The 16,086-nt window shown below is 42.6% G+C and overlaps 1 protein-coding gene across 1 annotated transcript in view; it reads left to right on the forward strand.

Moving 5' to 3' along the window:
* The window catches only part of PPP1R7 (protein phosphatase 1 regulatory subunit 7), a 1,034,080-nt gene extending 1,018,553 nt beyond the window's left edge, over nucleotides 1–15,527 (forward strand). The window contains exon 10 of the mRNA XM_086943981.1: nucleotides 13,815–15,527. Within this exon, the coding sequence (XP_086800107.1) occupies nucleotides 13,815–13,991 (177 nt within the window). The 3' untranslated portion in view covers nucleotides 13,992–15,527. The remainder of the gene's footprint in view (nucleotides 1–13,814) is intronic.
* The last annotated feature ends 559 nt before the right edge of the window (nucleotides 15,528–16,086 follow it).

Below are 16,086 nucleotides of genomic sequence, written 5' to 3' on the forward strand. Positions count from 1 at the left end.
CACCGTTTTCTCTGGACTTTTCGTAGCGGCCAGACCAGGCGATGCGAGGGGGCGGGGGGTCGGTGGCAGAGGCAAGACATCCCCCCCCCCCCGTGGCCCGCAGGGCAGCCAAAAGAAGAGAAAGGGGAGACCATTACAACTTTCGGGCCGTCCGCCCCACAGCCTCCCCTTCCGATGGCGGCCAGCCGGGCCCTGCTCTGCACGTGTTGAGGCCTCGCCTTCCGGATGGGCGTAACCGCGGACCTGTTGCAATTCGGGAGCTTCCGGAATGGGGGTAGGTATCTGCTGATTTGTATCCATTTCATGTTACCGTTATTTGGGCGTGGCGGGCGGTGGGACAGACATACTTTGGATAGCGAGGGGGCGGCGGGGCCTAGCTACCTCGTGGCTGTCTTGGCGTCAAGCTTGGCTTCTTTCGCCATTTTATATTTCTTATTACGGACTATTTCTAATGTTTCTTATTTTTAGTGAAGTCGGAAACTCATCAGTGGGCTACTGACTTAGCTCGACTTCTTTTTCCTTCCTTTTCTAGTGTGTGTTTCATGCTAAAGTTTCTATTAACAGGATTCGGTGATCACTTCATATTTTATATGTCCTTTTATCAGGGATACCCTCCGGTTGAGCCGGATGATCTACCTCCAATAAATGGTCCGGGTGGAACTAGATTATCAATCAGTGGGGAGTGGGTAGGCATGACGGATTACAACGGGGACAAAAGTCTGCATTACCTACCCTTTACTACTTGCAAAGACTAGACAGAATATCTCTATTCCACGTTATTTGCAAACAGAAAATACCTCAAACGAACTATTCCTTGAACAATAAATGTCCAGTCAATCAATCAGTGGGGAGAAAAACAGGCATGACGGATTACAACGGGGACAAATGTCTGCATTACCTGTCCTTCGCTCTCTGCAAAGGGAGACGGAATATTCCTATTCGTCTCTGTTTGTAGACAGGGAAGATCTCAAAGAGCAACAATCGATATAAATCGATATCAAACAATCAGTGGGGAGAAAGGTAGGCATGACGGATTACAACAGGGACAAAAGTCTGCATTACCTACCCTTCTCTATCTGCAAAGAGAGACGAACGTTCATATTCGCCGCTGTTTGCGAACAGAGAATGTCTCGTCTCAAGAAGAGAACCAATATTTCAAGTAGCAACCAAAGCTAAATGAACCAATAAGCGAACAATATCAGTATTTAAATACCGATTCCAATACAATCAATCAATCAATCAATCAGATGGGTAAAGCCATCCTACCAATCAGGCGTGAAGAACGCCCTACTTAATCTTACCCGGACCGGACCATGTGGACAGTTCTTAGTCTTCCCTTTCCAGCGCCCGATCGTTCTCTTACTCCATGCAGCATTCTTGTGGGCTTCCAGTCAGGACAATAGGTCACTTGAGAGAGGTCCGTTCAGAATCAGTGAAGTTCATTCAATCGGCAGCCGGACGAGGGCCCTCTCAAGGCAGGTATACTATGTCACTGGTGGACCCCGCGTTGGGACACCAATTGTGGAAAGTTAGCCCAATTTACAACCGATGCCCAGGCTGCTGGCGCAAGACGCCTCTTAATTCCCATTCTGAATAGTTACTAAATAAAGAGACGGGCGCTGGAAGCAGGAACACAAGAACAGAGTTTTATTTCTCATGAGGAGAGCCTGTCATTTCGGACACGAAACACAGCGTCTTTCGGGAGGTGCTCTAACAAGTTCTCTGAGACATCGCCTTTTATACATCACAAACATTCCTTATTACAATAATGACATTGTGAAGCAAGGAAAAGACATCCCCGACCCCTCCCCGCTCTGGCGCAATCCAACACGTGGCTACAGTAGAGGTCCTCACCCCATACAATGGGAGGGGGCTATCACCCAGCTGAGTGTTCCGCTGATTCCTTTGGAATGTGTGCGCCTGATCGATTCTCGGAGGGGTGGGGAGGTCATGATCAATAGTAGCTCTTTTGAAGAGGGGCGAGTGCATACAGTGGTGGGCAACAAACTGTATCCTCAGGCGAAGGAGATGACCAGTGGTCCGTGCGGACAATCGGGCTCAGTGGAGGGGTCATCAAGGGAGGGGTATTCATAGGAAGAAGGGAGGTGATGGTCAGGCACGGGGTGTGATTCCCAGGGACAGAGTCGCACAGAGAGAGAGGTCTTATGACCCGTACATGAGAGAGCGGGGGCAGTCAGGTACAGCTGGGGGGGGGTTATGTCAGCTGAGGCGAAGGATGCTTCTTCAAGAGGAAATGGGGGGGTGCGTGGGTCAAGCAGAAGGGTTACTTTTCAGAGCAGGGTCGCGCAGAGGGAGAGGGTTTTATGGTCTATGCATGTGAGAGTGGGGGGGGTGTTCAAATGCGCGCAGGAGGGAAGCCGGGGATTCCAATGAGCGGGCAAAAAGGCCATGGTGCCTAAAATGGCTGTCATGTACATATGGGCACGGGCTTTTACTGGCGGAATGATGCGGTCAACGTTTCACGGTATTCATGGTGCCTACAGGGTGGGGGATGGGAGAAGGCAAATGAACGCCGCTTATGTACATTAATATTGCTAATTTCCACACTGTGTCTTTCCTCCCTCCTCGTAGGTGGAGATACTATTCCCTCCATCTCTGCTCTGTATGCCACTCTCTCCTTTCGCAGCATTGATTTTCTATTTGGCTGACTACATCTTCCTTCCCCCCCCCCTTCCTTCCTGTCCTTCCTGTCCAACTATGTATTTCTGCTGCTTCTGCACAGTTATCCAGTGTTGGGGGCTTGTTCCCCTCATACTTTGTGCTCCCAGTTTTCATCTGCCACTTTGGTTAGGCTTATTACCTGTTTCTCAAGTTTCTGTGGAGCGTTGGTCAGGTTTCCTACCTGTTTCTTATGCTTCCATCGGTTAGATGATTTGTGATCGTCAAAATCAACTATGTGTTGCCCTTAGTTTCCGTCAGCTCTTTGTTATATCCTGGCGGTCTTCTTGTACATCATGGTGAATTTTCTATATGCTGTTTATTCTTTGTTTAACTTGTTACCTCCTGCTGGCCTCCTTCCTCAGTATGTTGCTTTGGTTCTTGGACGGTTTCCCTTTGTTTTCCTTTAGTGGACGATGACTTCCACTTCCGTCCATCATCCCCTTTGGTATCGCTTTGTTCGCCCTAAGTTGGCAGGGTATGCTCAGACGTGAGTCCCTTGCTCACTCTGCCACTGGATTCAAGATAGCCTGACTGATGAGGGTTATGAACCCGAAACCGGTCCCAGGATGCTTGTTTCTGGTCCTGGGAAGACATGACTTGGCAGTTCGGGCTGGACTGTTCCAAGAGGCACAGGGGCAGACGGATTTGCATTTGGCCATGTCTGAACTGGGGTGGTGGAGTGAGCTAAAGAATGGTGATGGATTAAACCCAGATCAGTTGACTGGGGGTGAGTGTTTGATTTGCTCCAACGCTCCGTCCATCATCCCCTTTGGTATCGTTCCTATTCTTATGTGGCATTGTGTTGCTGTTTTCCAGCTTGTCTTCAGAGGAGTGGGTATACTTTTGCTGTACCCTGTATAACTTGTGTGTCTAAGAGAATATATACGTTTTTTACATGCATATTTATCCTTATATAAATTTATCTTTGATGTATGTCTCTGCATGTGTATACCTATCTCAAATTGATCCCTTGTGGATGTCTTTCACTTGAGGTATATATTTGTGCATGTTTTTGCCACATATATTTGTCTGGCCTTCTATACGGTGTACGTCGCCGCATTTTACCTACACCCTTCTTGGTGACCTGGTTCAAGCTTCTTGGTTGTGCCTATCTGTTTCCTTCCTTCTTTTCATTGAGCGTCTCCATTACATATTTCCAGAGAATGCCTTGTATATCTAACAAAGTTCTCAGTATAAGAGCGGTTTCTTTACCGTGTTTGTTGTTTTTCTAGCCATGCTCTTCGGAGTTCATTGTTCTCTTTCCTCCATCGTTCTATGATTGGAGGTCCCTTTTTTCGAAATATGTTTCACAGGATAGTTTTCTCGACAATCGGTGGGTGCTCTTTATTTGTTCCATGTGTTCATTGTGGCTGAGCACGCTGTGTATGCTACTTCCATTTGGTTTTGAGCTTGGACTCTATGGACTATTTTCCTTTTCCCCTTTGCATACCCCCATCTTAGGTAGCATAATGTGGTATTCTGCCTTCTTCTCTACATGTGATGTTTTAGTATAGAACCCTGACATGTCATTTACAGAATGTGGGATGAGTCATTGACCGAGGTCATGACAATCTATGGGATGTTTGTAAGTAAACCTGAGCAGTTGTTGCCAGACCTGCTGGTTGATGGATGGGATTCTTGGTGGAATAAACTTAAGAAGAAACTGCATACCTGTGTACAGTTTAATGATTTGACCTCCTTCACTGGCGTAGTCGGCATCTCCATCAAGAATCTCAACCCAAAAGATTGGTGATAAATATTTTTTTTTCTCTTCACTTCATCTAAGGACAACTTAAATCCAAGGTAAATTCTGAGCGATAATTACCTTCACATCCCTTTTTGGTGTTGCCTCTTTTAATGATTTTCTATACAGTGTTTCTCGCCGTCTTATAGCTTTCTACTCCCTAGAGGCTTCCCATAGTCCTTCTTGAAGATCAGTCCTTTTGGTGAGCATCTTTGCTTCACCTATCATTTTTTGGCATCGTCTGGTCCCTTTCTATCTTTTGAACTGACTGCTCCTATTGGCGATCTTTTGTAAGGTCAGTTCAGATTCTTAGATCAGGAAACTGCGGCTAGATGTCTCTATCAGATGAGCAAGTTTCTTACCTTCAGTAATGCTTTATCTAGTAGAGTTTGGATCTAGCTGCGGATTCCTTATCGACCCACCCATTCTCCCTGCTCTGCGAACTGAGGGCCCTGTTGTCTCCAAGATCCCCTCTTTTCATACTACTACAGTTCTTTCCCTTTTGGCACACGGTTTCCAGAGACTGTTTATTGAAGTTGCTGCACATTGTTGGCGTGAAAATAGTCACAGAAGAAACTGGCGTCAGCGCATCGGGGAAGGGCTTATATGGACTCCATTGACGTCAAATTCGAGCAACAATGTCGCTACTTGGTCGCTCATTGCCCTCTACTGACGCGCAGAGGTACTGCTGAAAAAATTGCCTTATTCAGTCTGGTGACTGGGGAGGATTCTAAGATAATGAATCTACAGGCAATAACCTGTCTCTACCAGATAAGGCGTTACCGAAGGTAAGTAACTTGCTCTTGTTGGGTGTTAATTTTGTTCTTCAATAGTATTGGGGTCCCTAAACATAATTGGTGAACGCTATCATGTACACAAGATGCTCTGCACTAATTCCTTTCAGCTCCAGGTCCTCAGGAATAGTCCTCACAATGATTGTGACTTTCTAACATTTTGTCTCACTTTGTAAATCTCAGCATTTTGTGTTGCACTTTTGTAAATCATTGCAAGTACTACACGACCTCATATGAAAAAGAAATCCAAACCTTTGTGGATGAGCAGTCTACAGTTGTTGAGAAATTTAGTTTAGTTATTTGAATCTAGGGGATGTATCGGGTTGAGTCCCAGGAACGTGCCTCGCTTAGCCTATTGTGTTTTGTAGGTGTGCATGTCTGCCATTGGGCAAGTGCATACCGTACCACTTGTGGTCTTTTGCCGATGTGGCCAGTTTAGAGCGTTCACGTGAAACCCTGCTGGTTGTGTTTACCAAGTTGAGACTGTCTGGAAAAAGAAACCTTTGTCTGAGGTGTCGGACATACCATGGTGTATTTCAGTGATGCCCTGCTGCAACAGTAAGCCATTCCACAATTTAACCTATTCCTGGTTCAGTTGTGGTGGAAATGTGCCAGGCCTTGCTAATCTATGTCATATCCAATGAACATGTGTACCTGAATGGTGAGTAATTCAGTGAAAGGGCCGATTTTAGAGTATACTTGACTTTTAAGGTAATTGACCCGAATTAGCAGCTTGGTTTGAGGGCCATTAGATTAACTCATTATGTATCTCTAAAGGGGCACAGATTCATTTTGCTGCTGTGTAACCACCTGTTGCAGACCCTTGAAGGGAACTACATGTTTTTCTACTAGACTTAGATCAGGATTCGAGTGTAAATCTAGACTATCACTGTGATATGAAAGCATTCCTGCTGCCAGTATTAACTGAGTATTTATATATATTTTTTTATTTTTTTATTTTTATTGAAAGTTTTTACTATTACATACAGGGCACGGCAATATTACTAACAAAATGCATCACACTGAGAGAAAAAGCAAATAAAGCAACAACAATAATAATAAAATGAGCAACATCCAAGTAAAGAAAAAGAATGATCAAAAATATCAATCCCAGTTCCAAAGCATAAAACTAACCAAGCAAAGATTCCATTCTCTAATATTTCTATAAAGTCACTTGTATCTCTCTGGATATTACCATCATAGCAATTAATACCTTATATATTGTCCTAAATCTCCCGAGTTTTACTCACAAATAAGTTTTATTCTATTACACCCTCCTTCCATCGCGTGATGGGATCCCATATTAGCTTACCGAGCTTCTTTCCCCTTTTTCCTTTCCGTGCATAGATCTCTTTCTCCACATTATATGTTGTTATTAATTTGGCCAGCCAATTATGAAAGGTGGGTGGTAAAGGGTCAATCCATGCCGAGGCTATACATAATCTCATAACTGATAATGCTACAAATAAAAATTCCCTCCCGTTTGATAACTGTTCATCCTCCAGATTTACTCCTAATAATATAGTTCCGGGAGTTAACACAATTTCGGTTCCTAAAATATTATTTATGAAACCTTCAATGTCTTTTTTTAGTGAATATAGATGGGGGCACGTTGCAAATACATGTTTTAGATCAGCTTCCAGACTTCCACATCTATAACACTCAATACCCACAGTACCTCCCCATTGTGCTATTTTTTCAGGGGTATAGTATAAATGATGCAGCGTTTTATAATGTTGCGCCTGCAAAGGTGCTGAGCATAACAAAGAGTATCCCTTTTCTAAAGAGATACCAAAGCTTTCCCCACTTATATTGAGATTGTCATTCCATTTTTCGTTCCATTTTCCGTAATCATCCTGTTTTGATTTTATCAATTTAGCATAAAACCTCTTAATAGTACAATCTTCTCCTCTTTGAACTACTTTCATAATAGGATCGCGCCTAAAATCCAAAGCACCTCCCTTTTTATTCAAAAGAAAACTCCTAATTTGTAGGTATTTAAAGAATTGCCTGTTATCTAACTTAAATCTAGCCTGTAATTCTGAGAATTGAAAAACCCCCTGATCCCCCATTACATCCCCTATGCTTCTAATTCCCTTGTTTTCCCACTCAATAAATGTGGAACCCGAGAAAATCTCTTGTGGAAGATTTGGGTTATGTGAAAATCTGGTATACACATTATATTTCCCCAAACCTATTCTTTTAACGAAACTTTTCCAAATTGTACATGCTGCTATGAGCGTCTTAAACTTTGTCCTCTTGTAGTAGCTAGCCTCTGTAAACTTCAATAACACATTCTGCACTTCTATTCCCAAAGTTAGTCCATAAATTGCCAATGTTCCAAATTTACTCCAACCTTCTGACTCTGCCCCTCCCAACAAGCCAATCATATTTTGGAGAGCTGCTGCCCAATAATAGAGTTTTAAATCTGGTACTCCCCAGCCGCCCCTCTCTCTCGGGAGTGTCATATATCTGAGGGCTCTTCTCGTTTTCCCCTTTGCCCAGATGAATCTATTAATTATGCACTCTAATTTTTTTAATTTTTTTACTTCAAATAACAAAGGTTTAGCTCTAAATAAATATAAAAATTTTGGGAGGACCAGCATTTTTATTATATTTGTCCGCCCCACAATTGACATGTGCAAGTTATCCCACCTGTCCAGATCTTTCTCTATTTTCTTAATTAAGGGGATAATGTTCTTTTCTACTAACATGTCCAAGTCTGCCAAAATAATATCCCCTAAATATGTACCTAGCTGCGTCACTCGGTTATCTATACAGGGAGTAAAGGAGTTTTTAATTATCTGCGTTTTGGATGTATTTAATTTATAACCCGATATCTTTCCAAATTTCCTCGCCTCAATTTCCAGATACTCTATAGATTCAGTAGGATTTGGAGTGATTACGGCAATATCGTCTGCATAGGCTAAGATTTTACAATGCCCGATAAGTGTTGTTAGAGGTATAATCATCTCAGATGCCTCTATTCTGCGGATTAGTGGATCCATATATATGGCAAACAAAAGCGGTGAGCACGGGCACCCCTGTCTAGTACCTATTTTTATTCGAAATTGCCCCGTATTCCCACCATTCACACGTACAGTTGCTACCGGATTTAAATATAGAATCTGTAATGCTTTAAGATATCCTTGTTTAATACCTATTCTTTCAAGAGCATACCAGAGATAGTCCCAGGAGACCCGATCAAATGCTTTTTCTGCATCGAGTAACATTACTGCCATTGGGTCTCCTGTGACTGATGTAACATCAAATAGTTATTACTTTGTGTATGTGGTGAGTAGTCCCTCTCCCCGGTATAAAACCATGTTGAGAACTACTAATTATTTTGTGAATTACTCTGGCAAGTCTTGATGCCAATGCCTTGGAGAACACTTTCACGTCTGCATTCATTAAAGTGATGGGTCTGTAAGATCCTGGTTCCTCCGGATTTTTCCCTTTTTTAAATATTACTACCACCTCAGCACTTCCCCATGACTTGGGTGCTGATTTACCCAACTGTGCCAGTTGCATGACTTTTATTAACTCTTCTCCCAACATATCCCAAAACACTTTATAAAACTCTATAGGTATTTGGTCAGGGCCCGCTGCTTTACCTGATGGAAGTTTCCATATTGCCTCCTTAATTTCTTCTGTCTGCAAGACCTCCTCTAGACCCTCTGCGTCATCCTCCTCTACTATATCTACCGGGATCTCTTGAAGATACTCCTTCATATCCTCTTTATCTCTTCGAATATCTCGCCCCGGTAATTCATCATCATATAACTTCTCATAAAAAGTCCTAAATACTTCCCTTATTTCATTCGACTCTGAGTGCACCCTGCCTACTGTGTCCCTAATTTCTCTCACTGTTCCCACCGCTTCTTGTTGCCTTGTCTGGGTAGCCAAGATTCTCCCTATTGACTCACTCAATCCGTAACACTTCTCCCTTTTAGTGTTGTAAATTTTCGCTGCTTTGCTAGCTATATCGCTCTCTGCCTCGCCTTTTGCTTTCACTAGTTCTATCAGAGCCTTATCAATTTGACTCCCAGTCAAAAGACATTTTTCTAAATTCTCCTCTGCCTTGAGTACCTTCTCGGATAGCTCTAAATTCCTCAGCTGCATCTGTTTCCTTTTGTAAGAATTATAACTCTTCGTTTCCCCCCGTACCCCTGCTTTAAAAGTATCCCAGACCACCCCCAATTCCGCGGTATCCCTATTGAAAAAAAAGAAATCACTAATCCATTTATTCATATGTTCTATATATTTATCCTCTTTTAACAGCCCTCTTTCGAAAGTCCAATTTGTATATTGTCTAGCACTTATTTTTGTTACCATTGTAAGTACTAAGGGGTTATGATCGCTAAGGATCCGTGGCAGCCTTTCAATCTTTGAGTTTGATATAGTAGTACTTGAGACAAAAAAATAATCCAATCTTGCACATGTTCGGTGTGGGGCTGAGTAATATGTAAAGCCTTTGTTATCCAGTCTCTTTTTCCCCCATACATCTGAGAGAGCGTTATTTAAGACTAAACTATGTAGTGCCTGATTAACTCTCTTTTTCCGCCCTTTATATTTTCCAAAAGAACCCAATCCTAATCCATCTGCTCCATTTATATTAAGGTCACCTGCCAGTATAATTTTTGGCGCCCAGGTAGCTAACTCCACAATCTAAGAATTGAAAAATCTCGGGGTCATCCTCCTTTGAGCCATATATAGTTACAAGCGTTATCCACTCCCCATCTATAAAACACTCCACCATGGCCCATCTTCCCCATTTATCCTGTGCTTTCTTCCTAGTCAAGGTATTATTATTTCTAGCTAAGATAGCTACCCCTCTTTTTTTAACCCCTTGACGTGAATACACTAATAAATGCAATCTTAAATGACTAAGAAAGTGTGTTTGTGTTACCATAATATGTGTTTCCTGAATAAATACAAAATCCACATTCATTTGTTTCAAGGCTACCGAAATTTTTGCTCTTTTTTGAGGATCATTTAAACCACAAACATTCCATGTTACACATCTAACACCCATAATTTAATTTATCATATAACTTTTCCCACCTACAGTCTCGTATACATTGGAACCATAATTTTGTCCAACATCTTAGCAATTCTCCAGTAGCATTGTTTCTTATATTACCTCCTTTGAATTTTTTGGATTTTCGCTGCCCTAACTGTTCCCCCATTTTTGCAGGTGCCCTTTCTAAGCTACATCTCTCTCTTGTGTGTCCTGCCGTGCCCTGTGCCCCCCCTAGCTCCCCCCCAGCTCCCTCTTCCCCTCCCCCCCCCTCCCTTACTGGCAAATAGGTCAATCCTGACCTATGTGTGACAGCCGAACCCCCCCCCCCCCCCCAGGGGAGTTTCCCCCAGCCACTCCCCATTGTCCATCTCTTTGAACCTTTATTCAAGGTATTAAAGAACTTGATCCCATCTTCTTTATTTCTTTGTTATGGAGACTATTTGTCTTATGCCTTCTATCTGATCAGATTGTATATTCCGTTCTCTATGTCTTCTCTCTTCTCGAAGAAAAGTCAAATACTCCTGCGCAACTATTTCAGAAAAAAATACTCTGAACTGACCATTTAGTCCTACTTTAAGGCGAGAAGGAAAGAGCAGATACACTTCACACCCTACATTTTGAAATGGTATTATAAGTTGCCTCATACGCCATCTTCTTTCCACTGTTGTGTGGCAAAAGTCTGGGCGAGCAAAAAAAGTTATATCCTTATATGTACGTTTCTTCATAGGTTTAGCCTTCATAATTACTTCCTCTCTTAACAAATAATTTCCCACATACACGAGAATAGCTCTAGCTCTTGCTCTTGAGTCCACATTGCCCTTTTTCCTCGTGAGGGGAAATCGATGCGCTCGTTGCACCTCCTTATCCCAGTCCCATTTATCCATCTCTGGGAAGGCACCTTTCAGCAAATCCACAACAAAGGCTCTTATATCTCCTCCTTCCTTCCCTTCCTCCACTCCGAGCAGTCTTATGTTATTTCTCCTCTGCCGATTTTCAAAATCTTCCAATTTCCAGAGTATGTCAACCTCTGTTTTCTCCTGCCCCTGTTTAGATTCCTGCAGCTTTACCAACTCATCTTCCATTTTACCAGTCCTCTGTTCAACCTCCGTCAATCTACCGGTAACTTCAGCATACATTTCATGTACTTTGTGGAGGGATCTCTGTATTTTCTTGTTAGCCCGTTTGGCTCTTTGACTCTCCAATCGGGCTTCCCCTTGTATCTGTTGCATTGTGGAGAGTAGAAGATCAAATTTATCTTTATGTGGCTCTACAAAGTTTTGGTGTTGGTCCTTAACCTTCTCCTGTTCATTCACCTCCTGCGGACTACCGCCTCTAATCCCATCTTGTAGACTCTGCGATGTAGCTGCACCTGTCTTATCCCGATCCAGCTTTTTGGTTACTCTTCTTTGTATCGTTCTTCCTACTCTGTTATTTCGCATGCAAGATCTCCCCCTAGATTTATAAGTTTTGGTTTTCAAATCTCTTTTTTTTTAAAACAGTGATCTGTTCCGTCTCTAATCGTGGGGAATAGATGTCTGATTCTTCGGAATCACTCTATGAAGAATGCTCTGACTCTGCAGATGAGGTGGTACTTAGATCCGTTTCGTCTTCCTCCTCTTCCTCCATGTCCTCGTCATCACCATTATCACCATCACCATGACCATCATCATTGCTAAGCGGCCCTGTGGGAGATGATTGTCTGGTGATAATTATATTTCTTTCCTGTTTTGTCCTCCCTGTCTTCCTTGGATCTGGTAATGAGTCAGGGCTACTCGGTTTAGACTTCATTTTACCATTTTCCTTAGGAATAGCTCCGCTGCTTGGATTAGCTACTACTTTTACTGTAGGTACTGTAGTTAGCGCATTTCCTGTGCTTATGATGACATCAGTGGCTACACTTTGCTGACCGTCATGTTCTGCTTCCTGCTCGCTTACATATGCACTTGCACTTGTACTTGTATATGGGAGCCCTGCTGGAACTCCTGTTTGTATAGAAGGTATTTCCCCCCCCCCTCCTTTGTGAAGTCCACCTGCATATTTAACTGCTCAGTATGTCCTATAGTTTCAGCCAGCCTATCCCCTTGCAGATCACCTTGCTGGTCATTCGCAAATTTAGACGCTTTCACGTGTGAATCTTTTTCATTTTCATACACATTTTTCATTTTCATTAGCCACAGGAACTATCCCTTCTTGGAGCTCTCCATTCGCCAGCACACTGTTTTCTTCAGTAGATTGCACAAGTCGTACGTCATCGTATTGCACTGCATTCAGCCCAGCGTTATTACCTTCTTCCACAACTTCTCTCACAAGCTCCGTCCCCTCCGTCCCCATCATAGGTCCCATCTTCCACACCATTACCTTCATTGGCTCCTTTTGCTCCGCCCCCGGCGCTATCCCCGCCTACTAAAGAGGCTCCAGTCATACAATCTGTAACTTCGCCTGGAGCAGGGTGTGCTGTGCTCTCTGCGCTCGCTGCTGACACCGCTCCCACATCCACTTCTGATGCTTTATGTAGGCTTATGGAATTTGAAACATTCATAAAACCACTCTGACTTGCACAATTATTTTGACCTGTCCAGAGTTGCTTTTCTAAGCCCACTTGCAGATTCACTTTACCAAATGAAGTGTTCTTGCTAATGAAAGGCGCTACATTCCATTACATTAAGCTATCAGAGTGGAAGCATTGTTTAACTAAACTAGCTAAATAAAGTGCCTAAAAGCAGATAATTTGTATAGTGCTGACAGCTTATGGATTCAGTGTTTTCTCTTTAACAAGCCTGTTCATTTAAACTTCATTGGGGGAAGTGACAATAGGTAGGCTCCGCCAGGCAGATTCAGCACCAGGCTTTGCAAAAGGGAATGACCTTTACTGGAGAAGTGTAGCCAAATGACACCTAACCTCAGGATAAAATAACACTGCATTTGCAATCCTTCCATGACTGTTCTGTTGTGTATTCTAAGGTTCTAAAAACTTCTACTCCCTCTCCATGGACCCCTAGGAGCAGTGTTTAGCCCATAAATAAAACATCTATTTGCTTGGTTGGTTGTCTTCTGCATGCAAATTTGTTCCAACTATAATGGTGGCCCTGCAAATGTCCACTGGTCATGATGGCCCTTATTTGTCCGCAGTCTAATCATTGTGATGCACAAAGATAAATATACTGTTAATGCAGTGAAGCATCATATTGGGAGCCACTGAGTTACTAGTATAGGTTTTTGGAGTATTTTCATCGCTACTGGAGATCACTGAAATTACATGTTGATACTAATTGCTGTTGTAACACTGTCGTCCCTTAAATAGGCCTTTCACGTGGCAGGAGTGTGGCCGACTAAAATATGCTACCATTTATGTGAAGGTTTACTAAGCCATTATAAAGTAACTGATGTTCTGCTAGTCTTAATGGCCATTTTGAAAGTAATGTTGCGCGGCTCTACTAAATATTTAGTAGGAATAAGGCAAGCACGACAAGTTCATAATTTCCCATCTGTTACTCAAAAACCTTTATCAAGCACTCTAGGAAAAAATTAACTGTTGTCAATGCTTCATTTTGTTTTCTCGCTGGCTTTTCAGATGAATGACAATCTTATTGAGAACTGGAGTGACCTAGATGAGCTGAAGGGAGCTAAGAAGTTAGAGACGGTGTACTTGGAGAACAACCCCTTGCAAAAGGATCCACAGTACCGCCGGAAAATCATGCTGGCTCTCCCATCCGTCCGACAGATCGATGCTGCTTTTGTTCGCTTCTAAGCCATTTGCATATAGTTTTGGCTCTCTGCCTCCTTAACAACTTCTAATATACATTGAGGAAATTGTTTTCGAAAGGCTGTTTCGGTGCCAAGGCTGTCTTTTTAGAACTCTGACTTATTTGCTGTGAAGTTGGCTCCACTTTTGCTCCTTTACCTTTCATCTTTGCAAGGGAGATACTGAGGGCAAGCTGCCATGAAATTTTAGATTCCTTCAAAGTGCAATTTCTAATTCTACAAGAATTGTTGGACACTGTAGGAGACACAAGTTATTATGATGATTTATTGTATCTACACCACTTCAGTTCTATGACCTTCATCCATACTTCTTGCATACCATCTTTAGCTCCTTCACTGTAAACTCTATTGTTACCATTTTAACTTCCTCATAAGTTTCCTGCTCCCTCTCTACCTTCGTTCTCACCCTCCAGTCTCCTTCATCTCCATCCATCTATTCCTTGCCCATGCATCCTCTTCCCCACGCTTCTCTTACCTTTACATCTTCCTTTACATCTTTTCTACCTCACACTCAAGTCCTCTATTTACTCTTATTAATCCAGTCCACCTTTTGTTAGCCTTTCAACTCCCTCTCCAAATCTGTCCTCGCTGTTACTTACACTATTCTCTCCACATCTCTTGCCATCCCTTCTATCACTCTTCACCTGGCCACCATCCTTTCATACCCGACTGAGTTCTTTTGCCTCCTACTTTATCTGGCCACTTCTGTCATCTTTTCCACACCCATCTTTGCGGTCCTTTCTCTTTGATGTTCTAATGTGTTTCCTCTAATTCTGCTTCCATTCATGCGCTCTATCCCTAACACTTCTACTTTATTCTCTATAGCACCCACTTCACTCAGTCATCTTCATCTTTTTCACTATCCTTCCCTTCCCTTCATTACCTCCACCTCATTACTTCAACATCCTTCACAGCCACGGTTGCCATTTCTGCTTCCTTGTCACCTTCCTGTCCCATGCCTGCTTTCAACTTCCCTCTCCTACTTCATTTCATTCACTTAGTTTCAATTTGCACTTCTTAAACTTTGTCAACCAGCAGGAGTCCCCATGTGCACGCAACTAATTAGCCATGCACACATCCTCCTGAGGGTCCTTACAACCACCTCACACAGTGTAGACCCTATCACCAGAAACTAGTGCTCAGTCCTGCAATCGCCCAACCCTAACCTCATATACCACACATAGGGTAGTCATAAACTTACCAGGAAGGCACAGTTGTGAACCCTGTATAAACTTTCATTTGTACTCCCAAGCAGCCTTCTAGACGCATTTGCACATGAACTTCTACGTGAAGAGATTGACTAAGCATCAGTTGAACTGTCTGGCTACTTTCCTCACAAATGGCAATGTTCAGGAAACTATGCATGATTGTACACCACACAGATCTGCACACACACACACACACTGACACAACACTTTTAAACAAGTCTGTGGTGTTGAACTTGTATAAGTATTTGGTTTTATTACTACTTATTCTTGTATTATTATGATAAATATTATTAATAAATCTTGAGAGAATCTGATTGACTGCTCTTTTGAAATGTTGTTTTCATGTTTGGTTTGTGCCTGTACAGATTCCCTCTGCCATTACATTGCCTTGTATTCCATGAAACAACAAAAGAAGTTTGAGATGTTCATAATGTTAAATGACTCATGTTAGTCCTCAAGTCTCTATCTGTAGTCACAGTTTGTAAAATATATATGTTTTGCAGCAAATTTCAAAGTTTCTGTTTTATAACCAGGGATGTTCGTGACCAGCTGGCCTATAGGTAGTTTGTTATGCACAGTCTTCGTAGACTATGATGTATGTGGCTAAACAATAGTTTACAGATTACTCTGCTCCTTCATGATCTGAGACCAGTCTAATTTCAGATCAAGTCGTGGCCTCTTGATAACTGTAGAATGCCAAGCCATACCACTCATGCTGTGCACCATCACATCCTGTTGATGGGAGATAATGGAGAAATATCCAAAGCTCTCTTGACAACCAACACTTATCAAAAATTGGGGTTGAACCCATGGTAGCTGCTGAAGACCCATTCAGAGCTACAGCAGTTACCTTTGCCTTACAAGTCTGTTGCG

Source organism: Lissotriton vulgaris, chromosome 11, assembly GCF_964263255.1.
Source record: "Lissotriton vulgaris chromosome 11, aLisVul1.2, whole genome shotgun sequence".
NCBI lineage: Eukaryota > Metazoa > Chordata > Amphibia > Caudata > Salamandridae > Lissotriton > Lissotriton vulgaris.